This window comes from Neolamprologus multifasciatus, chromosome 1, assembly GCF_963576455.1.
Source record: "Neolamprologus multifasciatus chromosome 1, fNeoMul1.2, whole genome shotgun sequence".
NCBI classification, from domain to species: domain Eukaryota; kingdom Metazoa; phylum Chordata; class Actinopteri; order Cichliformes; family Cichlidae; genus Neolamprologus; species Neolamprologus multifasciatus.
In genome coordinates, this window is record NC_140439.1 from 14190418 (window position 1) to 14216579 (window position 26162).

A 26162-nucleotide genomic window follows, 5' to 3' on the forward strand; every position below is an offset into this window, starting at 1 on the left:
CTCAACTGTGCCGGTCTAATGTCCTTTGCATCACTTTCATCACCACTTGCCCAAACTGGGGCATATTCTCATTTTGCTTGATTTCCCATTCACACATTGTTTCTTCTTCCTCTGAGCTGCCGAGGATGCACTGTGTTGTCTTAGTTGTCACGCTAAGTTGACCCAGGGTTGCGTGGCTGATCATGTTTTAAGACTTGAAGCTCAAATCATGGCTGAGGCATTTGTGAAAGTCCACCTCAAGATGGCAGTGTTCACCACGACAGGCACTGAGCTCAACAGCTTGCCATTTCTCAGCAACAGCAACAGCACTGAGCCCAGGCTTAAATTGAGGGTTATCTCCTGCATTGAAATTAAGTAATGATTGGATGGAAGCAGGTAATAAATGATGTCTGGATCTGTATGGCTCAGTCTGATTTGCATTTTATGAAATTGCTATTTTCTACTTACCTTATAACATTCGGGGCGACTCGGAACAGTTCAGCCTCTTGTTGCTTTGAAACTTGTCACGTAAGGTCATCTGCGTTTATTCCAAAGTCACGCCACAGACTCCTCGGAGCCCCACAGCAAGAGACAGTAAACTTAAAATAAGAAGTGCAATTCACCCTTTAAACCAAGAACTCCGGCCACACGCGGCTTTGTAGCCTTGATGACTAGGATAACTGTCAAGGTTATTTCTTATAAACAAACGCTGACGACTGGCTGCAGGGTGCTAAGTGCGGTGGACGGAGCGTGAATATGCACCCGGCTCAAACATGCTTAGACAACGGATTCTCTGTTTAGAGTGCAATTATAACTGACTCTCACACAAGGCTTGTATTGTATATGCCAGTGTTTATTCTTGGCAAGTCAATATGCACGGGAAACCGCCATAGCGCATCTTTCTAATGTGCTTCAGTCTAGTGGCTTTTATGTCCACCCCAATTAGGCTATTGTAGCCTACCTGACAACAGCCTAACAGGTTGGCGTATGCTTTTGATGCGTCCCTTTAGAGCCAATGAGTGTTATCTGCTTTTATATAATCACACACACACTATAAAAGCTAGAGGACATCCACTATCTCTTTATTCTTTTCTCTCAGTGTCTTTTTTTTTACACTATCATCAGCAGCAGCTTCATCATCATCATCGTCGTCATCATCCTCCTCCAGTCCAGCCACGGGGTTTTTGGTTAAGCGTCTCTTCAGCCTGCAGCATCTTCGCGGAGAATCTCACCGCGGACAGCCCTCCGGTTCGCTTTAAGTGACGTGACATCGGGCCAATCCCGTCCTCTCTCGGGTTGCCAACGCCATTGAAAGCGAGGGGCGGTGTCCAATGACGAGGGTCGGCCGGGTGGGGGTGCGGGGTGGTTAGTCGGTGTGGTGTGCATCGCCAACCCCTCCTATGGGTTTACACAGAGTTAGTGCAAGATATTCTGCTCTGGGAGTGAGAGTGCAAGGATAAACGCCACACACACGCTGCGCATCCGTGTCACACTGAGCAGCCGTAAGGCTGGTGTTTCTAAGTGGGATCGACTCTGAGCTTTTACACCTTTTTTGTTGTTGGCTTTTTTTTGTCTTTTTCATAAATGTCATCGTGACCTTTTTTTTCTTTCTTTTTAACCTTGAGTCTGATTATTGATGGAGCTCCGTGAACTTGAAACGTAATGGGACACGAGTGTCTCTTTTTGGGTTCACCTCGTCTGCGCCTTAACCTTCACAGGTAGCCGGGGAGAAAAGGAAAGAAAGAAAGGGGGGAAAGACGCCGGTTCTCTCTGGACATGCACAGGAGATGAGCATTGATTTTGGGACCCGTTTAATTGAAGACACCGCAAACCACTGACCACCTTGCTGTGTCTGCTGGAGAGCGACGCTGATCACCGCAATCACCGCAGGTCGCACAATTAGATCCAGTCAATTCCTGAAGTTAAATGGGGGGAAAAGGAACTGCGACATATGCAGCTTCTAATTTACCCCAGTTTCTGCGACCGGCTGCTTTTATTTAAAACCTGTACTTGTGTCTGATTAACCCAGTGCTGCTGGGTGATTGTTGTTATTATTATTTACCTGGAGCCAAAAGCAGATCGACAGAGGAGGATATCTTTACCTGAATGAACTACTGTACTACTGTGGATGAGAAGACTATGAGCTGACACACTCCAGTTTTTCTTCTGTGCTGCAACCGATTTGGGTATGTAATACAAGCATGGGTCTCTTTTGCCCACTAAGAATTCAAAATCTCACTGAGCTTACTTTGTAGGCTTCATTTATGCTTATTCACTCGTTAAGCAGCCCACTCACAGCCTAAGCTCTTTAATTTTGACAGTTTAAGTGGAAAAATTAATAAGACTGTGTAATGTGTTGTGAAGTTTCGTTGCCGTGGGGGTGTTCGAGGCACCGAAAATTCATAGTGACCGTAAAACGTAGAGGATGTAGAAAGAGAGTAACAGACATTAATGGCTGCTTAAAAGGTTAATGCAGTTTATTTTGGGATTTTCATTTTACTGTTTGAATGAAGTCATGTTTTGTGGCTATGTTCAGATTTAAGGGTAAATCCTAAGAGGGGGAAAAATATAGTGCATGAATCAGCTGACTGTGAGGAGAGGGATTGGATGATTGTTAATTAAATCTATTTACTCTGCATAATAAAGTTACTTCACTGAAGGGAATCTCTGTCCTGTATTCATAGGTTTATTCGTGGAAGATTCCTGCCAGGAGTCACTGTCTGTAACAACACTGCATAGAAAGAAACCTTTGAGTTTTGAAGGCTGGAAGCATATTAACACTGTTATGGATCTAAAAGACTATTACCTGTTGGGTGCACTGCTTGCCTGCATATGGCTAGATCCTTCAATAGCCCAAGAGCTAATCTACCCCATCAGGGAGGAGTTGCAAGAAAATGTCCTCATTGGGAACATACCAAAGGACCTAAACATTTCCCATACAAATGCTGCCACCGGAACGAGTGCTAATCTTGTGTACCGGCTCGTCTCCAAAGCAGGAGATAACCCACTGGTCCGTGTTCTGAGCAGCACTGGAGAAATATTCACAACATCAAACCGAATTGACAGAGAGAAGTTGTGCCCCGGTCCCTCATTTGAGGACAGCGAGTGCTCCTTTGAAATTGAAGTGGTCATCCTACCTAATGATTATTTCAGGCTGATTAAGATCAAAATAATCGTTAAAGATACAAACGATAATGCCCCCATGTTCCCGTCCCCTGTGATCAACATCTCTATCCCAGAGAACACGCTCATTAACAGCCGCTTTGCTATTCCTTCTGCCACTGACCCAGACACTGGCCCCAACAGTGTCCACAAATACGAGCTGATCAATGGGCAAAGTGCCTTCGGCTTAGACATAGTAGAAACGCCTGAGGGGGAAAAGTGGCCCCAGCTTATTGTGCAGCAGAATCTGGACAGAGAGCAGAAGGACACGTATGTGATGAAGATTAAAGTAGAGGATGGTGGCAGTCCACAGAAATCCAGCACTGCCATTCTCCAGGTTACTGTGACAGATGTCAATGACAACAAACCGGTGTTTAAAGAGAGTCAGATAGAGGTTCATATACCGGAGAACTCCGTTATTGGCACATCTGTAGTGCAGCTCCAAGCTACAGATGCAGACATAGGGGCAAATGCAGAGATACATTATGTATTTGGGACTCAGGTGTCTCCTGCTACAAAAAGACTGTTTGCTCTGAATGCAACATCTGGCCTAATTACAGTGCAGAGACCTTTGGACAGGGAAGAAACTGCTATCCATAAGCTCTCTGTTTTAGCTAGTGATGGCAGCTCAAGTCCAGCCAGAGCTACTGTTACCATAAATGTGACTGATGTTAATGACAATCCACCTAATATAGACCTGAGATACATAATCAGTCCCATTAATGGCACTGTTTTCCTCTCAGAGAAGGATCCCATCAATACAAAGATAGCACTCATCACAGTGTCAGACAAAGACACTGACATTAACGGCAAGGTCATTTGTTTCATAGAGAAGGATGTGCCCTTCCATCTAAAAGCTGTGTATGACAACCAGTATCTGTTAGAGACGTCCGCACTGCTTGACTACGAAGGGACAAAGGAATATAACTTTAAAATTGTAGCGTCTGACTCTGGAAAGCCGAGCTTGAATCAGACTGCCTTGGTGAGAGTGAGGCTGGAGGATGAGAATGACAACCCGCCTATTTTTACTCAGCCAGTTATTGAGCTGGCTGTTATGGAAAACAACAAACGTGACTTGTTCCTCACGACTCTTAGCGCCACAGATGAGGACAGTGGGAAAAATGCAGAAATTGTTTACCAGCTGGGACCAAATGCATCATTTTTTGATCTTGACCGTAAAACAGGTGTTCTGACTGCATCCAGGGTTTTTGACCGGGAGGATCAGGACAGGTTCCTCTTCACTGTAACAGCAAGAGATAACGGGACGCCCCCTCTACAAACGCAGGCAGCCGTTATTGTAACCGTGCTGGATGAAAATGATAACAACCCCAAGTTCACACATAACCACTTCCAGTTCTTTGTGTCAGAGAATCTTCCGAAGTACAGCACTGTGGGGGTGATAACTGTGACAGATTCAGACGCCGGAGAAAATGCTGCTGTTTCTCTTTCTATTCTGAATGACAATGAGAACTTTATACTAGATCCTTACTCTGGGGTGATAAAGTCTAATGTATCCTTCGACAGAGAGCAGCAGAGTTCCTACACTTTTGATGTAAGGGCTGTGGACAGTGGCAGGCCTCCTTGCTCCTCAGCTGCCAAGGTGACCATCAATGTCATTGATGTGAACGACAACACACCCATCGTTATCTACCCACCCTCCAACACGTCTTTCAAGCTCGTGCCTCTCTCCTCTATCCCAGGATCTGTGGTAGCAGAGGTGTTTGCTGTAGACGGTGATACAGGGATGAATGCGGAACTCAAATACACAATTGTGAGTGGGAATAACAAAGGTCTGTTTCGAATTGACCCAGTCACAGGGAATATTACTTTGGAGGAAAAGCCAGCACTAACCGACATAGGCTTGCACAGATTAGTGGTCAATATCAGTGACCTTGGTTATCCCAAATCTCTCCATACTCTTGTGCTGGTGTTTTTGTATGTTAATGACACTGTGGGCAACTCAACACTCATCAATGATCTCATTCGACGCACCATGGAGACCCCAATTGACCGAAACATTGGTGAAAGCAGTGAAACCTATCAGAGTGGTGACTATTTAACCATAATGATAGCCTTTGTTACCGGCGCCTTGGTGGTGATTATTGTCATCTTTGTGACTGTGCTGCTGCGCTGCCGCCATGCTTCTAGATTCAAAGCCGCACAGAGAAAAAAGCAGGGGGCAGAGTGGATGTCACCCAACACAGAAAACAAACAGAACAAGAAGAAAAAGCGCAAGAAAAGGAAGTCCCCCAAAAACTCCTTGCTCAACTTTGTCACCATAGAGGGGAACAAACCTGACGATCCTGCCCACGAGCCAATCAACGGAACCATCAGTCTGCCCACCGAGCTGGAAGAGCAAGGGATTGGACGCTTCGATTGGAATGCCACGCCGACCACAACCTTCAAACCTAGCAGCCCAGACCTGGCCCGGCACTACAAGTCCGCCTCGCCGCAGTCGGCCTTTCATCTCAAGGCTGACACACCGGTCTCAGTGAAGAAGCATCACGTGATACAAGAGCTCCCATTGGATAACACATTTGTGGGGGGCTGTGACACCCTTTCCAAGAGATCCTCCACGAGCTCCGACCACTTCAGTGCCTCAGAGTGCAGCTCCCAAGGAGGGTTCAAGACGAAGGGGCCCATGCACACCAGACAGCAGGTAAAAGAGCACTTTTACTGGTCTATAAGTACTGCCTATAACTGCCCTGTTCCACAGTGCTAAAGTGCCAGTCTAGATTAGGGACTGACTCTAAGGTACTGTGAAGCAACAGAAAACTGTTCAGGAGACACACTGCTTCAGCAGGTTTTTCAACCTAAACATAAAAAGAAAAGAGAGAAAAAGTAACTTGAACAACAGCTGATTAATGGAGTTGATTATGGACTCAGCAATCACACAATGCATAATTTGGGGGTAACACTTGCAAACCCATGTTTTGTATTTAATATATATTTAATTCATATTTACCAAAATGCAAGTGGATGAGTGACTGCTTTGCCTTATTTTGTCTCTTCAGTACCCAGGTTAGATCACTGGCAAACATGTACCAACATAACATTAACTGTAACCCAATGATTTTTGTAAAAGAAACATTTTTTTTCTTGCCTATCTACTCAGATTGCTGCTTTTCATCATAGACAAATGCTGCACACATTCTCCAAAAAGTAGTTGACCTTTCACCTCTCTCTTTCTCTCTCTCTCTCTCTCTTCATAAAACTCTTGAGTGTATTCATGTTTTTTTTTGTTTGTTTCTTTATTTTATTTTTTTTGGTGTGCATTGTAATATCATGAAAGACTTTGTAACCTTTTCAACACCTGCAGAAATAACAACATTCAATAATTAGACTGCTGCAGTGGTATTGTGAATGTCACTGTAGGCTTTGCCACATCATCTGAGCTTGAATTAAATGCCTCCTCTCAAAGCACACTAGCGAACTGAGTGAAGCTTGTCTGGAACTTGATACACATCCAATTCAAAAAGGATTAGCCAATAATGAGCCTCAAATTTCAACGTAATCCATGCTGCTTTTTATCAAAGCCCTATTAATTTTTCTGCTAATAAAGCACCACTACACAACACACAGTTTTAATCTAATGGAACACATGTGGACAAATATTGGGAACTGCAGAAAAGAGTGAAGAAAGCGCGCAGAAGGAGAAGGGAAGGCAGAGACAGAGGCTGTTGTCGACGGGTCGGGCTTGACGGTGGTACTGAACCTTTAGGTGGCAGTGTTGCGCTGCATGGCAGAGCTTGGCACTACGCCAACCTGCAGTGGCCTTATAAATGCAAGGGAGGAGAAGAAAGGAGTGAAACCTATGTTAGTGTTCTTAGTGAAATACTCTCGCCTAATGATGCAGAGGCTGCACAGGAAAGATTGATAATGGCAGTTAGAGATGTGAGTGATAAGATCTATCCGGACGAGCGAGTGGAATTACAGGGGTGACACTGTGCGACTCCTGTCGATGCATACCTCCGGGTCACTGCATCTGGGGTTGCATTTAATGTGTTTCTGTGTGAGAGGTAGCAGTCAAAAGAGGCATTCAGTGTGCCATCATTTGCCAGGCGCCGTTAGTGTGTGTGTGTGTGTGTGGGGGGGGGGTTGGTGATGTGTGAGAGAGAGATGAGACGAGGCGATGAAATGGGTGATGCTGGCGGTGGCAGCGGGTGGGGTGAGGTGGGGGCCACTATTCAACCCTAGAGGAGGACACATGAGATATGACACTATACTGTAAGCACAACTTCATTGATTTGCTCAGTCATCCTACAATTCCACACAATATTTATTGGGATCAATAATTCTGACAAATGATTCAAAGAAGCACACAAACAGAGCCAGTGTATTCTATATTGTGCCACCGATATTATAAATGATGCACTGTTACAGACGCTTTTGGGCACAGACTTATGTCTGAAATGTTCTGTACAGTTTCGTGTTTTTCTCTGAACTTGTGTAAGTTGTGCCCCAGTGTAATTCTACTACTGTTCTGCTATTACTTACTGATATAAATTAGTTGAAATAAAGCCATTGTCTTTTATTTTTATCAAAGAGAATAAGAGAATCATATCTTTAAAAACTCTAAAGATGCATTAAATAGATGCATATTAAAACAACAGTATCATACAGATATGCACAGAAAAGAAGTATGAGTTCCTTTTCTTACCAGTATGCATGGTTATATTGCGACTCCATACAACGATGCACTTTATCTCCATTAAATAGTGATTATCCGTCTTTCCATTATTGGCTGATATCAATCTTTCAAATTTGTAAAGAAGGCCCTTACAGCATGCGGTTGGTTCTTAGTCATAATTACTCCAAAAAACATCTCGCAGACAAAGACTCCAGCTCAGATTGGCAGTTATTGATTGTGGTTAAATGATTAGACTGCCCCGACTGCACTGACACGTCTTTCTGGATAAACCAGGGTATGTTATCAATGCCACTGTTCCATCCATTGTTTTGATTGTTTTTCACAATGCAGCCATTTGTATTGACATGCACATGTCATCTCCATTTCATGATCATTCATGCGGAGATGCCCATCCACTAAATTCTATGCCTTTTGGATTTGTGCTGTAGTAAAAAAAAAAAAAAAAGAAGATCAAGAAAATACCAATTACCTTTGACTGAATCTTTAAACAGACAGTATATCCAAAAGGTAATATCACCGGATTATCATATTATTCTCTGCAGAGTAGAAGCGCTTTAGAAGAAGATAAGAGCTACATTATTAAAAGATTTCTTATATATACAGATAACAAATATGAGCCAATTTCATTTAAAGTTATTACTGGTTAGTTTTTGGTTGGAAAATGTGATTTGATGTAATATATTGAAATTAAAGCTAAAGATGTTAAACTGCTGCCATAGTTAAAGGATCCAAAAAGGTATACGGTAGGAAGATCAAATTTAGCACTTAGTTTGCTGCCCTATGACTAACAAACCAACACCAATAAACAACTGGTGCCTGAAGTTAACACGAAACAAGTGTTAAGTAAAATAGGAAGTTCAAGAGGAAGACACAAGCGAAGCTGTGGGTGGATCGCTTTTAAGATTGACCTTCTCTCAAGCCATTTTCTTCCAGTTTTCAAGAGTCACTTCTATGCAACATCAGCACCAGTCAAAAAAATAAGGAAACTGAAAGGAAATTGATAAACAATTAGACAGAGAATAAGACACTGCGAACAACAGCAAAGCATGAAGACGTTAGTGCTGTCTTCTTTTTAGGTGATATGGAGCATATAAGTAAAAGAAATAGCTTATCTGCAGTAGCGTTATTACGCACTAATGCCTAGTGCAATAAGTTTTATACAGATCCTTATAGCTTATAGCAATAGGGGGATCTTTGCCTTTCCTTTCATTTTTCTCACTTATTTTTTTACCCTCTAGGGACCTACATTAGTGTAAACAACACAGAGGAAAAAAGCATGAAAACACTGTCCTAGTTTCACTAGGCAACACAAGCATCTAAGAAACGGAGGATAATAATCATCATCATTCTTATTCTCATCCTGTCAGGAGTCATAGACATAGATGTGGCTCACTACCACAACATGAGCCCAGTGGCTATGCATTAACTATGTACTGTGCATCAGATCCCAAGGCTTGTGTTAAGAATACGTTAACATGGTTTTGCTGAGGGGAGCAGGGTTTGAAAGTAGTCTCAGAGAGAGCGAATGCAACATCATCGCTGACTGATTGCAATCTACATTTTCCATATAACTAGTCTTCAGAATTAAACTCGAACAAATCTTGTAGTAAACGTGAATAAAGGGATGTTAATTATTACGTTTGCTACCACATATTGACAAGTTCACACAAGATGTGTTCTCTCTTCCGTCACTTTGCGGAAGCAACATATTATGTATGTGAGAATCCACAGTTATGGGCCCTGTATGACGTTTTTCAGTTGTGCAACCTTGTGGTCTGAACACCTAATCTGTAACAAGTCTTAATTGCTGTAGGCTTCTAGGTTGTTGTTGTTGTTTTTTTCATGCACATGCAAACACAGAAAGGAAGCGTGCATTGACAATTAACCCATCTCCTATTGCTGTGATGTGCTTTTCTTCACCCCAAATCTGGGGGACATGTAACAGCTTTCTATCTGACCAGTCTCAGTTTAGTTTCTGCTCATATAGAACAAATATAGAACAAATGGCAACATGTGAATATGGGTTAATTATTCCAAATAATACTGGAGGTATTTAAAATTTGATTCAGTATTTCTGTCTACATCTGACTCATGGATCATTTCCTTCTCTGTGTTGAGCACTACAGTAAAAATAGGCGTATGGTACATTATCTCATAAACAACAAGCAGGGTTTTAAATATCACAGTAACTGGAGTATTCAGTTTAAAGCGCAGGATATTAGAAGACTTGTGGGAAAAAAAGGGGGGAATCCTCAGCGAGAAGATTCCTGGAGTTGTCAGTAATGTAATGAATGTAATGAATGGACATTCTATGCAAACAGGAGTTTGTACAGACCATTGTAATTATGGAGCCTTGAGGGAGTCGTCCTTCTTGTGCAGGTTCATTTGCCACATTAATAAGGGGATTAGTAGTATGTACGGGGGCTGATGGCAGCAGGAGAAGTTTGAGAAGATTAATGAACTATGACAATGTTGCACCTGAGGGGAAAAGTCTGTTGCAATATCTTATGGGTTGTGCTGACACAGAGTTTGGCAGTATGAAAGAGGAAGATGGAGAGAGGCCAGTGATTGCTGCCGACTGTGATCATACATCGTTTCTCCCAAGCTATCCTGTCACTTAATCGGGATACCGTGTTTGTGATCTCTTACACTGAGCATGTCCTTCATACCTTTAACTAATGGCGTTCCAACAGCCTTAGCATTTTTTGTAATAAGAGGAAGAACGGAAAAAGGACACCAACATATACAAAAGGTTAAATTGGGTCACTAAGTAAAGATATTAATTAACCAAATCTGTGAGCAAGCTCAGTGAAGTTAGGTCTGTTGCCAACATCTGCTGAATAATTAAGAAAACAGCAGGTAAATCCAAGAAGACAGATCTTTAGCGCTGTATCTTCTTATTGAGTAAAACGTAGCAGATCCTCAAAACAAATGTAGCTGTCTAGAGAAAGTAAGACAGGAAGTGTGCGAGTGAAGTTTCTATCAAAGCTTTAAATTATCAGTGGAGGATTTGCAAAGCTCTTCACCACAGAGAACATTGTATCTGCGTCTTTAAAAAACTTGTCATGTCCTCTATATTCTAGGTGGGTAAGAGGAAATGAAATGGGTTGCGAGCTATACTATGGTAGTGGGTGTGAGTACTATCAGAGTAGATTATTGCCCCAAGGGGGATCCAGTTTTGTCTGCACAAAACAACAAAATAAATCAAAGCTCCCTGTTGGTACACTGGCTGAACTATGGAGTTCATTTATATGTTTTTATTTTCCCCTGTTTCAGAAAAATGAAGTGCTACTGATTTTTAATATATTTATATATTTATTAATTTATGGGCCTGTTTTTTTCTTTTTTCTTTGTAACTGCCAGGGACATAATTGCCAAACACAGATGATGGCAAATTACCAGGAATTACATTTTTGTTGTTGTTGTTGTTGTTCCTTTGTTTGTTTGTTTTTTGTGAACATTTCATGAATTTTTCCCTCATCTACAGAAACCTTCTCATCATTGCGCTGTTTCATTCTGTCCAAAATATACGACACAGTTTTGATAATGACAAATATTGTCTCTTATCAAAAGGTCTCTTGCAAGTGTGTTCATATGTGATTTTATTTGATTTTTTTCATAGCTGCTTTGTTGTTTGTCCATCACTTTTGGCTGGCAACCCATTCATCTTAAATTTATCATCCATTTCTGCAAATTCTCGAAGCGCATTGATTGATGATCAGTCTTCAGGGGCTTTGCTTTGTGAAATTAATGCACAAAAGTCATAGCGGCTTTTGTAGGACTGTCATTACTTAATTCATCTCCATGTTTTCACTAATCCACAAAACGCATTTCCCATTTTTCTAAGGCAATCAATCAAGTTGACATACTAGCTTCGTGTTTTTTTTTTCTTTTCTTTTTTTTCCAACATTGCATGATGTGAAAAGACAAACTGCAGCTTAAAACACTTAAGGTATCAACACCTCATCTGAAATTCTCTTGAATTTTCCTTAAAAATAAGAGTAGAGGGTGGAAGAAAATGTTTCTTGACTGCTTGCTTGTCTATAAATCTATCTATCTCTATATATATTATATAAAAAAAGATGGAGTTATGATGCTACGTCATTGTTTGAATGCCCCCGATCCCCCCTTCCTCCCCACCAACAACAACCCATCTCTCCTTTCCACTCCTCACTTGGCTCCTCCACCCACTCCTTATCTTCCCCGTCTCCAGCCCTAACCTTTCACCCGTGTTTTACTGGGGTCAGCGCCGTTACATACGATGTTAAATCACCAAGGGTGTGTTCACCTTTGTGTTCTGATCATTTGTGACAGATGAGGGTGATTTGTGTTCGACACATAGCCCAACTTTCGTTCTTTTTTCCCTGTTACCATCCTCTCTCCGTTTATCATCAGAGAAAAAGGGTGTGCGGGTAAAAGATGGGCAAAGCGGCGCTGTCTATTCTGACATGACAAACCCAGAGGGAGATGTGTCCTTGTCATTGGGGTGTTGCGTCAAATAACACACAGGCCGTTGCTCTGTCACTAGCGTGTGCCAGTGTCTAGACTAATAGTTGTGATAATGGCATTGCCAGCCAAAACCCCCCTCAAGCTAAGAGCCTCACTTGACTTGAAATGTGACTGCCATTGACTGCTTTGCCACTGGGCCTCATAGCTCACAAAGACTCTGTAACCCTCATCGATGTAAATCTTGTATATATGAGATGTTTCATGTAAATTGAACTCCTGGTAATCTTGCCTAATGTGCTGTGTTAAACAATAATGGACTTGTTTTATTTTAGTTTTGTATTATTTATTTCCGCTGCCTTCTCCTTTTCCTTTTTTTTCATTGCTGGCTATACATTAATTACATCTGAAATAAACTCTTCCAAATCTCCAGTACACTGCAAATCCCACTCTGTTTATAAAGCCTTTATTTGAACAGTGGTATTCTACCTTTACAATTTCATAATAAATGTTTCAAAGAGATCATATCTTTCTTGTTTTGAATTTGTCCGTTTATTCTGCCTCTGTGATGTTGTGATGGGACATTATGTATAAACTGGGATATGTTTCAGTCAAGCTACCATGTGCTCGCCGATTCTAATCAGCGTTTGCTCATATACATGTGCTGCGGCTCATTACGTTGCCAACTCGTGTATTTTAAGAAGCAAACAGATTTTCTGCTTTGACTGATCTGGTGTTTTTAAAGAGGCATACAAAGTCACTGACACACAGCCAACCCGATAATTCACTTAGAGCGGAAGGGAAATTTAATTCAAAGTTAATTTACAGAGGTATGTCATTTGGGGGAATTTCACTGTTCCTCAGTCTTAAACAGTCACACGTGCAAATGCTGTCTTTAATTTTCCTTCCAGCTGACCTAAATACATGAATGTTAATGAGATCAAGTTAGCAGCTGCTCTAAACATGTGACGGTGACGGATTTTTACACATACTGTAGTGCTTGTTTGGATAGCACCAGAAAATGGGCTCAGAGTTTTTTCCAAGTCTGTTTCCTCCTGTCTCTACTGGCCGTGAAGAGATCAAATCTTTTTTTTAAATAAATAAATAAAGGACATGAGAGAAAAGCTTTTCCTTTATGAAAAATTGATCCTAAAATTTTCATAAAACTTCCAGCCATGCATCCATCTGACTACCTTCTACAGCTTCAGTTTTATAAGTGTGACACCCCACAACCAGTATGGACCCGAGGAACCGTTACAGTGAGTTTCTTTGCAGTTGCTCACATCCTTCTACAGCAGGACTTTAAAACCAATTCTAAAACATACAGTGTGCATATATTTGTACACATCTGACATGGCTGTAAGCTAAATGTGGATAATAGTCTAATATGACTTCAAAGAACATGAAGCCTTTCATGAATTGTCTGACTGTAAGGCTGCACAGAGAAAAAAGGCGCAAGTGAATTTTCTTTATGGTAGCATTTCAAAATTGAGCTCTAAAACACTCAGATTGTGTTGCATCTTCACTCTTTCACATCAGATTTTTGTATTATCACATATACATGTGAACGGGAAACATACTAACCATTTGCAACTGGGAGTTCCTAACCTATCCCATCTTCATCATCATCATCATCATCATCATCATCACTGCCAGCTGCATCCCAATAAACCCTAACACCGTGAAAATGTATATATTGTGAATATGTCTATATATCTATGAAATATTTATGAAAAAAATATATCTTTTTTGCAGCTATTGGCATTTTTGTACTGATGCTTCCATTTTTTAAAATCTTCAGCTGTTTTCCAGTTAAAGCAGTGTAGATGTGTCACCTCTTAACTGGTTTTTGGAGAAAGGGTGATGGGGTAGGGGGTGGGGGTGGATTTCAAATTGCCACGACAACACATCCATGGAAAGTAGGGCTAACTCAGCTTAATCTGTCCACTGAGTCTGAAAGCCAAAGGCAGAGCTTAGTCTGCATTTGAGTGAAGATGAGGAGGGGGGGAAGAAAGGATAAATAAATAAATATAGGCTTTAAAGTTTGACCTCATATATATGGTCACTTTCAAAAAAGCTGTCTGCACTTACTGAGTAGAATTTGAAACCTGACTTCTGACCTAAAGTATAATCATAGTGCTGGTCTATGAAAAAAAAAAAAAAGTTGGGGTGGTGATCAGGTTAGGTAGGCAATCCTAATCTTGCACTTCCAAACATTTTATGAAAAATATATTTTCAGTGTTTCTCAGTCTTGTAAATCATGTCCTAAATTTAGTATCATTTGTGGACAATTGAGGGAACACATTGCGTAGAGCTAGAAAAAAACTGCTCTCCCACCACTGAATTTGATGAGACTTTCTTTTGCTCCTGCAGGCCAAATTTAATGCCTCACATGATCTCATGTACAACCTCTATGTGCATATTCTGGTTAGTGAAAGACTGAATGTTCTCCACAAACCACGTCTTCAATTAATATCCCAGGTGCAAGATATAATGTAAGCTTTGCCAATGAGGAGGAAAATAACAGACTGCGCAATACAAAAGTCTTGTCTCACATATTGAAGCTGAACCACTTCAGCAACCAGATGCATTAAGCTGTGCGTGGATGCTTCGCAGAAAGAACCGTGTGTCTACCACAATCAGGCGTAGACAGTCTGTGCAGCAAATTTATAGAGCTCCAGCATTCAGACTGTTCTGTTATACAGCTTTGTCATCATGAAACTGCGCACGACAGAGCTGAACATCCACTTGAACAATTATCCACATGTGGATGATGTCACATGCCTTTTTAACCTTGTTGGGGCAGAAAACCAGATTAATTCTGTTCTTGGTCTTCCACCAGCCGTGTCCTCAAAGGAGCACTTGTTTCATTATGCATAGTCACTATGCATTAACATGGACGCTAATAAACATGATTGTCTCATGACCCATAGGTGTTCGAACATATGACTCGCTTCCGGTAGTCGAAGAAGTCTTCACATTTTCAGCAGCAATCCACCTGGTTAGAAGGACAAGCGCTGAATGATAAATGTACAGTATTATCAAGGTTTACATTAGAATCAGGGGGAAAAAAATCCCCCTAGAGAGTGTTTTCTGATTAAATCTGATCACAACAGTAGAGTGAATGCACTTGTGTGCGTTCCACGCTGCTGTTCACTTGAGAGTCTACCTATTATACAGCCCAATTTGGGGAAGATTACGCGTGCTACAACTATATGTTGTAACGACACACATGAAAAAAGCTGAACTCTGATCAGAAATTCAAAAGAACTCTAATGTGCAAAAAGAAAAAAAAAGATTAAGGCTCCAAAGTCTCTTTCGGAGGTTTCCTTTCTCTTTGCTGCATTGCAGCATCAAGCTCTTCTCCGTCATAAAAGGCTGTCTTCATACACTGTGGATTGCATTTTTATAAATATAGGATGTGTTTTTGAAGTGGTCTGTGAACACTAGAGACTGAAGTGGAAAAGGTTAATTTCAAAACTGACTTCAGCTTTACCTTTGTTATTAAACTGATAATTGCCCCTACATAATGTTGAAATCAATATTTTTTATCAAATTTGGTTCACATTAGCTAGGAGGCTGACTTGCACTCTGGGGGCAACAACCAATTTTTTGGAGCTTCCAGTGTAGCCAGCCAATATCAGGTCTGGCACGTTTGCAGGTAATTGTTTAGAAATGCAGATAATTTTAAAAAGGTAATAAAAAGCTAAATCAATGTCAGATGATAGCCGACTGTTTTGAGATTGCTTTCGGAAAATGCAATCTTTCTTTTGCTTCCCAAATGGGCCGCTAACCAGCATGCAAGAAAACCCTGCTCAATCCTGATTGGTCAATAGCACTGAGACTACAAGTGGACTACAAGTGAATGTCAAAAAGCTTCCAGTACCAAAGATTTCTCCCTCTTGCCTACAGATTCTACATATTCACAAGCAGATGTCTTATTATGGAGATTAACAGATTAAGCTTAATAGACTGGAGAAATTTCATAGATGCTGGGTTTTTTTTTTTTTTTTCGTGTTTTGACAAATTTAGGTGACAAAAAGAAACAAAAAGTTTAAGTAAGTAATAAACAAAGCAACAGTTGATATATTTGGGCAAAGTGCAATTTACATTAAAAGGGCCAAATAGCTGCTTTAAGTTTTTAGCAAACATGACTTGACTGAATATTCTCACATATGTTCCACTCATATTTTTCCATGAATTGACTGATGTCTTTTGAAAATTCTTTGGCTTGGAGCGTCACCAAATTATTCATGCGCCCGATGTCATTCCACTGAATTAAAATCAGCATCAGTCAGACACTCGAAATTATTTTTCTGCCATTATTGTTATTATTATTTCTGCACATGCTGATGCACATGCTGTCATATTCCCCTTTAGTCTAGTTACACAAACATTTCGCCACAGTGGGTTATTGATCTATAACCAGTTTATAGTTTTTTGTAATTTCCCATGTAGGGAAACATTACGAATGTTTACTGCATTTCTTACATTTTAATTCCCGTATGTATTTTAACTCTAGAGAAAGAGAAAACTGTTCATTTTTACTGTTACAACAGTAACACAGAATCCATCAGGACAGCAGTGTGTTATGCACTGAAGTTGCAGGCAGGGAAAACCCCATCTAGCATAATGTGTCTCTATCTTGGAAGAAGGTCTCGCTTCACAGTGGCCATATTACTTAGGGCCTGAGCCAAGTGTGATTTTTCTGTTTACTTTTATTTCCAAAGACAGCAAACAACATCCAAACAGCTGAGTAAAATAAAAATAAAAGTGGCCCAAGGGTTCCTGAGGTGACCTCTGGACCGGAAGGTTGTAGGGTCAGCTTTGGCCTGGCAAGATATATTAGAAATAATAAAATAAAACAAAAAACAGCCGCTTATATGCCTGTAAGCAAGGTGCCTTTGTTCCAGCGGGGTTACTTAGTAGATAAAAACTGCAACTTTCAAGTGTAGATGTGTAAACCCATGTGAGTGTGAAGCAGGATAATTCTGGAAAGGGATATTTGCTCGGTGAATCTACCCTGTATTTAAAAAGATAAAAATTCGCACCGAGGGAAAGAGTGGTGAATTGATCTTTATGCTTCTCTTCTCTATGACATTTTGACCCTGGATTGAAATTTAACCGCCACTCCTGGGTCTTTTAAGCACATAAACACGATATTTAGCTGTAGTCTTCTTACAACTTGGTTAGTTGATTCCACATGGATTCTTACGGCAAACACCTCAGACTTAAAATGCATGAATATCATTTTATAGGGATTCTGAAGGATTTCCATTTAAGAGCACAGTAATGAACAACATGAAAATAGAAGCGATACGGCAACCTGCAACATTTTTGCTGCCTGTATGAGCATAAACAGCTTTCTACCAAAAATACTCTTAAGTAGTAAATTAAACTTTTGACCCTTTGGCGCTTTGCAGATTTGTTCTTAGACTTCAAAATAATACCACGTCTGTGCAGATTCTGTTGGGAAAACATTTAATGTTGACACAGTGACTCCAGAAGGTATCGCTTGAGAGAGGAGCAGCAGCTACGTTGGTATTAGGTTTGGAAGAGGTTTGATCTTGTGATTGAACTGCTGCAGATCATAGAATTAAGCCCACATTATTTCCCATGGTGAAACAGATGAAGGCCATTGATTAAATGGTGTTAAGACTAATTATATATTTCCTTAAATCTGTACTGTATCATTAATAGATTCCCTTCATCACAACAACAAAAAGGAACAACACTTAGCGTGGATGGCTTATTATTTCTTTTCTGGCAGAGAGTACAATGACTGAATTAGCAGACATATATAGCTCTTCAGGGAGCTAATTAAATAAGAAGTTGTGATGTATGGCTGCTAGAAGGATGTGTGTCAACTCGGCCCTGTCCGACGTATAGACTGAAGATTTGTATTGATCGTATGCTTTGTCTTGTGCCTCAGGCATCAGCACGCCGCAGTGTAAGCCATGCGCCTTGCCTTTGTCTGTTGAGTTGAGCAGATAAGGGTTGTGATAAATCTGCCTGAGAATAAGCTGTCATAGAGGTGGCGCACATGGGAATATTTAACACAAACATAAAAAATGGCTTGTCTGTTGTTTTATCGTCGAGGGTATAAGAAATGGCAAGGTTTTAAAATACTCTCACCTCTGTATTTTTGCACTTTTCTATCTCTGCAGCCCTCATATGCACAGCAGTCCTGCTCATCTTTGTTAGGCCCATGGAACAGACCTAAAAAAAAACGGGGGAAGGAAAGGAAGAGATGCTTTGCACAAAATGGTGAACCAGCACCTTATCTTCTCTCAGTAATATGCAGAGGTGTAAAACATTTGGCTAGCTTATTTAGATGAAATGATTTAGTCCTGGTTGCGCAGAGTTAGCGAGGGCTGAATCAAGTAGTGTGTTGGGGATGAGGAGGGAGGAGGTGAAAATTGGTTTCCACTATCTTACGGCACACATAGAGACCCAGCCCGGTTTCCTCTCTCTCCACAGACTCCCTTCTGATGATAACGTGCCCTGATAATGGATATATGCACCCAGATTTATTTTCTATTTCCTGCCACAACTGCTTTTCCAAGAAACTTTTTTTAATGTATGAGTTTTATGGCTGCTTTCAGCTGTGACATTCAGACGGCAGAGTTCCAGTAGCAGAGAATTGAGGGGAACATTTGCCATGCAAAAAATAGAAGAGGGTGCTCTTTTGTGGCCTGAAACCTTTACTGTAACATATATAAAAAGGATATAATGGAAGTTCAGATGCAAAGGAAGTGAAACTTCCACTCTGCTGATTTGTCTGCCTCAGTGTCTGCTCACAGAGTTTGTATCCCACTTGGCATCATTGCAAGAAACTAACACAGAGCATTTCATTACAGTCTCTCTGTTGCTGGAATGGTCTCGTGGCCATATGATTTATTAGGCTATCATGGATGAAAATTAGTTGGTCATTTATTGGTCAAAATTTGAAATCCAGTCTCGCAAAGTTTACTGTATGGGAGATGGTCTGAGTGACTTATAGATGACCCAAGGGAACATCACAGGCCCTTTGACTATATTTGCCCCTTCCCCCTTAAATCTTTCAGAAGCGTTGGCTTTGTTTGTTATGTGACATGTGACCCCACGACATACTTGCTAGGGCGTTTCAGTGTCCCAGAAACCAGCCCAGTCTCTGTGCTGGGAACAATAAGGTTCCTTCATCACCACAGACTCGGGACTTTGGTTGCCCCAGGCCATACATCACATGAAATCCCACATGAATCGAATACATGTGTGTCTGAGTGGAAGTGTGTATTTTGTTGTGGTGATGATGGGACTGTATTCCCTCAGCACTTATTCAACACTGCTCTAAGCTGTTCACCCATTGAGATTAGTGACTTCCTTCTTCTGGTCCATATCTTCCCTGTATGTGTGTGCATGTGTGTGTCCACTTATTAATAGCCCAGCCTCTTGGATGATATTCATAACCAGAGCAGGACAGAGGGAGGTTTTTATGCAGCACACTTGGCAGATTGGACTGATTCATATCTTAAAAGAGGACGTGCTTTGATCTTGTGTTTATTTTGTGATTAGGAACACACAGTTTGCAGTCAAAGATGTGCGTTATTGATTTGTAAAGGTTGAGTTGAGATGTTTTTAATAATTTTAGATTTTAATCAACTTTACCTTTATAGAACAAACATTCTCTTCCTAATATTGCATTCATATAACTATCCACATCTCAAGTGGAGATACACACGTCCTTAAATAAAGAACTGTGAATTCAGCATTTTGCCAAAACTGCTCCCTTTTTATTGGATACACAGTGGACACGCACTTTAGAGTGTTGATGGCTCAGTGAGAGACTAAATGACTTGTTTGGTGCAACGAAGGGTCAGTTTGTCACTTAACATTTTTTGCATGAGTGTGCACACGTACGCACACACACTCATATTCCATTATTAATGTATCTTACAGGTTTAACTTGGCTACCTCATCCTATCAGTCAGCTCCTGTAATGCTGGCAAAATTGACCAGTGCTCTCCAAAGCATGAATCCCTTGGATGCTGGTTGTTCCATCATGTTTTTATAAGTAAGAGTATGAACATTATTAGATCAGTAAACAACTACTTGCTGTGTAAAAACGGGAAGTAATGGTCTTAGTCACACTCCCTCTGTGTGTTTTGCGGTCCAAGCAGTGTTTTGATAGCCGGTCCACCTGCAGGTGCAGGACAGCTCCCTTTGAAAGTGCATCAATAAAGAAATAATGGGTTATCTGTGTTTAGATGTAAAATCTCTTAAGCTTTAGATATATTGTCATAAGAAATTAGATAGACATTTATGTGCCCCTCAGGATAAATTGTAATCACTTCAGTGATTCCCTTTTCACATTAAAAATTCAATTTTTGTCCAATAGCCTACTTTGGTTTATGACTAAATACTTGTAAAACTGCAGTCAGCTTCAGTTTTGATATCTGTTTTGTTTTACCTAATGCTAATACACTTGTACACTGAGGTAAATGTTATAGCTACTAAACTTCAGCATGTTTGGGATGCTTTTATTTCTGATATGTACATGTCTGTCTAAGTAAAGGCAGCTCATTTTTCTTCCTTTTTTTGTAAATGATAGTTCTTCATTGAAGAGTGAAGATTTCAGTGATTTCAAATAATTGTTATTCCATTTAAGAATACCCAGTTTGTAAGAGATCACCGCAAAGGATTTTCAGGTTACTTAAGTTCCATTATATTTTATCTATAACTCCCCTTTGTGTTGAATAAAGCAAGTAAAACAGGCTAGCTTTATTATACTATCCTCTCAGAATTTAAGGCTTTTTGTATCATTATGAATCAATACCTGAAAGCTTTAGCCTGTTACTTTTTAAGGAAATCCGTAAAGCAAGATTTGATCTGACAACTTTTTACTCTGCACCTGACAGTCTGCACTGGGCTTCGCAAGAAGGAATCCTTTCTTTCTTCTTCTTGTGTGTCTGTGTATGTGCTTGAGGAGGGGGTGAGGATAGGTCACTGCTTTATAATTGAATAATTGACTGGAAAAACTCTTTCTTGCCCGAAAACATACAAAAAGTCACTGACTTGGAAAAACATTCCAATTGTCAATGAACCCTACAGCTAAAAAGAGATGGCAACAAGCATTTGCTAATTAGATGAAGGCTTCCTTCATCACTGCTCATTGTGAGGATGATAGCAACGCACAGGTTTGTATTTAGTTTTTCAATTCCTTAGGCTTTACAAAATGCCATCTCTAATTTTTGACGAGGATCTGGCCTTGAAGCCCCTGGTAATATCAAGTACAAACAATCAATCCCGGCCAATCTCTTGAGGCCTTAATGGACTTGGAAGGAATATTAAGAGGTTTTGTCTGCAGAGAAGCTTTCTGCCACAGCAGTCGTCCCTCAGCAAATTTGTGTTTGTGTGCCAAGGGAGGCTACACACTGGGACTGCTGTAACAGACTCTCAGTCCTACTTTCTGAGAAGCTGCTGCCAGGCCAACGAGCAAACGAACACATGCAAATATGGTGCTCCCACGTAGATGCATAAAGACTGCACAGGCTTCATTTTACATCAAATCAATCAGTTTTCACTGAATGAATTTCAACAGGATATTTTAATTCTTTTGTGTTTTGTTGGGTTTATGTGACAAATACGGCTGTGCTGATTATTTTGTGTGTGAGGCTGCACAGGCGGTGGCATTTTGCGATGCCAGACTGAATGTGGGGTAACCATGAGATTGTGGGACGAGTGCCCAATCCTTGGGTGGCAGTCCAGTTGTAAATCCGCCTGTTGTTGCCACACATTGAAACTAATGAAACTGATGAAACACCATCCTAGACGTGTCATCGCTTCTCAGCATTACGTCACTATTCAGTGAGAAAAGTCTGCACCGAAGAGTCTAATTAATTTGGATTGGAGGTTCTATTGCAGGCTTTCTATCCTGGTTATTCATTTTTTAGAGAGGCCCTGTTGGTGTGATGTGAGACGAGAGGGTTGACTTAAGATTCTGACTTAATACTAGCCTGACATTTGTGTTTTTTTTCTTCCTTTTCTCTTCTTCTCTCTCTGTCAGTATTCATTTTCTGTCTCTGCTTGAGTGCAGGGACAAGACCATAGGCTACCTCAGTGACAAGCTGTTCTTTACATAAATGTATTTTTTGTGCCCTGTGATATCAAAGAATAAGCTATTTACCATTATTTTATTTCAGATTTTTCTCTTTGACCTTGCCTGTCTCTTCATCTCTCTTCTTCGATTTCTAATTTTCATGCCTGTATTTTCATCTCCATTTCTTGCCCGCTGCTCCACTCATTCATTTCTCCATCTGTGTTCCTCAATCTTCTCTCTTTTTACACTTGCATTTCATTCCTTCCTATGCATTTCTCATTTTGTCCTCTAATTTATTTCTCAATTTTCATCATTCACCATCTGCCTGTCAATTTCCTTTCACCCCAGCCTTCTCTCCATCCCTGTTTGTTGGAAGTGAACATTTCACTCGTCCAATTTGCCACTATTTCACATTTTATTCTCTTGTTTTCAATATGCACTTACCCAATGTGTATAGCAGAACATAGTATATATCTATTTGACTTTACCCACCTGAACCTTCCTGTCTAAGTGGCTGCTTAGCCGACTGCCAATTTAGAGTTTAACCTCAGGAGAGGAAGGCTATTGCCAGAGAGGCAGATGGTCAGAGGCGGAGGCAAAAGATGCTGGGAAATTCATCCCTTAACCTCTAATGCTCACTCTGTCATTCTCTCCCTTTATTTCTGTGGTTTTATGAGTGAATGAGGGACGTAGAGAAAGGCAGAGAGTGAGCGAGCGAGAGAGAGAGAATAGCAAATATATGTGGGAGTGCTTGCTGGGTGGCAGCAGCAACAGCCTGTGCACTTAGAACCAACTTCACAACCTACCTGCATATTTTAAAGCCCTCATGCAATATTGCGTCTTATTCTTCTGCTGATGTATGTTGCTGCTCTCACCAATTTTCTGCCTCATTGTCATTCGTATGCAATCTGTTTGTTTGGCTAACCTTCTCGTATTCGGGCCATTTCAGCTGAGCTACTTTATGTCCATGTGTCACTGAGTGTATTTTGTGCTATCTTTTGTATTATCTGCATCGCCTTGGTGATTCACACCTTTATCAGAAATGCTGCAGGACTTCTTTACAAGCTCAAGGCTTTCACACCTCCTCTAGGTGTAAGACCACGCATTAAGACTGGAACAATAAAACCTTCCAAGAGGTCTCACAATTGCACAATCGCTTTCTTTCCTTTGCCTCAGTCGAAGGATGTCTTTAGAAAAGTGTTCAATTCTGCACTGATAACCATGGAAAGATTTAGTGCAGCAACCCTTACCTGTGCCTGCGTACTGATTAAAGAAATGATTTATACCTGCTATTTTGATTGCATATGACCCAGCAGGAAACCTTTTTATTGTACACCGAGCACATGAAGCCATAGTCTGTAATCTGGCCCTTCTTGTCAACGTCATACTGGTTCTAATTAGCTCTGCAATGTGAATTTATCTTTACAGACATACTGCATGACTTTTATGCTTCAGCTACAGAAAATGTTTCAATATATTCAAAACCGTACGTGTTTCAGTATTATAAAACTCCAATGAAATATGCAAGACAGTGACACTAAATTTGGACGAAACTTGTGTTTAGCATTTCACCAAGAAAAAAAAGAACATTAAAAAAACATTAATGTCGCTTTAGCTGGGCGGTGCACTTTATAGCCTTTTAAATTTTCTCCTGTAAAAAAAAACTTGCTACACAGCAGGAAGTCATCTTTCAAGAAAACTTTTTTCTTATTTAAACTGTAGTCTTTGTGTACAATGACTAATTTGTAGATATTATTTTTCAGCTTCATAAAACTTCTCCATTTTAAGGTCCAGTGGTAATTTGTCATGCTGATTTTCACATAAAGATGAGACACATCGTTAGCCTTCTGGAAAGCATACAGCACAATATCTGGATCTTAAAATTACACATATTTATTCTGCCTTATTACAAATGCTGTGGTAGTTCTGCTGTTCTTCGCTGCTCCTGTCAGAGCTGGTATGGTTTCTAATGGTAACCGGGCTGGATAAGAGGATGAAAGGCTCATTACAACCCCACTGAGTGGAAATTAGCCCCTCTCTCTCAGTAGTGCAGTAGCCTCCTCTTCACTGGACAGTCCGACATATCTGTTGTCATGATAATAGGCCTATTCTCCGTGAGTGGGGAGGCTGTTTTCAGCTCTATAGGTCATTTCCAGGCTGTGAATGTTCAGTGTTTGTGTACAGTGCCCATGTGAGTGTGTATTCATGATGTTCAACAGCCAACCAGTCAAGCTCACTCTAAATCACTCTCATTACTATGACTAATTATTGTGTAAACACTAAATACTTTTCATTCCAAAAATCCTACTTAATAAAAGACTATTGCTCAGTACTGAGTGTTTCATTATTTTTATAATAAGGATCCCAGAATCCTGTAAATTAATGCTATGCAAATCTGGCAACATAAACCCCTGCAAAATAATACCTAATAATTTATGGCTGTAGAGTGAAAATATGTTGATGCACTGTGAGAGAATGTAGTTATACATATGATTTAGAGTCATTCGTTGTCCATGAAAGAAGCAAAAAGTTTACTTTCAAACTGACTGAAGGCGAGATATGTTCAGGCAGAGAGTCACAAGACTGCTTTCAAGGGAGTGTAGTTTTCCCTAACCAAGGTCAGACATTATTTTCAACAACAGACTTTTGAATGCTCACATCTTTGGTAATGCCGTTATAGTTATATAAGGACTTTACTTATTGTTTACTGCTTGTTCCTAGTTGTCCTTCCAGAGAGCTTTAAGAACGCTAAGCTTTTCATCATTTCATATTTATTCTAACTATGCAGTTTAAAACCTGCAGTGACTTGTAGCAGACAATAGCACCTTTCTCACTGGCTAGATAGCTCAGCCGAAGCCTGCAGTAAATGTAGCCAGTATTAGCCTCTTGTAACTGGAGTGCATTATGAAGTTGGTTCCCAAGACAACCCAGTATCATGGCAAAACGTGGAACAGACACACCGGTCCACCGTGTCCATTTCACGCTTTGCCACTCCAAAGTGTGAAACGTACACGCATGCAGAAGTTCAATTACCAGCAGGGGGAGATATTTATTGCCAAGAAGTCGGTAGTGAGCAAAAAAACCCCAAACAAAACATATTAAGTACATTCCAGAGTCCTTAATCACCAGAAACGACTGAGCTAGGTGTCTGTGTAAATATGTTTCATGTTAGCTTAAAGTAAAATATCTCCCTCTGCTCTTCTTGCAGCTTACTACAACTTAAATGAGAAATGAACACAGTGAAGAACCTTTGAATTTCTGAATCATTATTTTATTTGAAAAAGCAACAATTGACTTGAGAACTTCACCATTAAGACCACAAACCATCTTAAGAAATCTCCACACATATTTGCTGCATATTCATCTCATTGTAATATCAATCTTTGATTTTAGCTATATATTTCAGGAAAATATGCTGGATTAGATGAGCTTTTAAACAAAATCAACATGAGCAAAATAAATCACAAAAAGATTCATAGTGTTTTTTAACACCTCATAAGTAACTTGACTCCTACACCTCCTCTGAGTTCCTGATTTTAAGCTTCAACAATCGAGCCCCTGATGGAGAATTTTGGTTGATCACAAGTCTTTACAGATCACATCAGGTGAGTAGTATAAAGTAGTATAAAGAGACAAAAAAAATCCATGTAGGAGTTGTGCAATAGGACAGGCAGAAGACTCTCACCTGGGAGAGTAGGGATTTAATCCTTCAATGCCTCAAAAATAGAAAAAAAGAAAACTCGGCAAGCTCTGCCAAAACACACGGCCCTTTACTGCAAGGTTGCTGTTTTGCCGTTTTTGAGCTCATCTGTATCTGTAAATAACTGGCTTGCAGTAGTTTGTTTT

At 40.4% G+C, this 26162-nt stretch overlaps 1 protein-coding gene across 4 annotated transcripts in view; it reads left to right on the forward strand.

Annotated features, from left to right (window-relative positions):
• The first annotated feature begins 1395 nt into the window (after positions 1 to 1395).
• Positions 1396 to 26162, forward strand: part of pcdh9 (protocadherin 9) — a 206389-nt gene continuing 181622 nt past the window's right edge. For 2 of the 4 annotated variants that reach the window (XM_085166126.1, XM_085166134.1), the window contains exons 1-2: positions 1396 to 2165; positions 2664 to 5800. In XM_085166126.1, coding sequence (XP_085022252.1) covers positions 2765 to 5800 — 3036 coding nt within the window. In that variant the 5' untranslated portion in view covers positions 1396 to 2165; positions 2664 to 2764. The remainder of the gene's footprint in view (positions 2166 to 2663; positions 5801 to 26162) is intronic. The other 2 variants (XM_085166143.1, XM_085166149.1) reach the window with 1 other exon arrangement.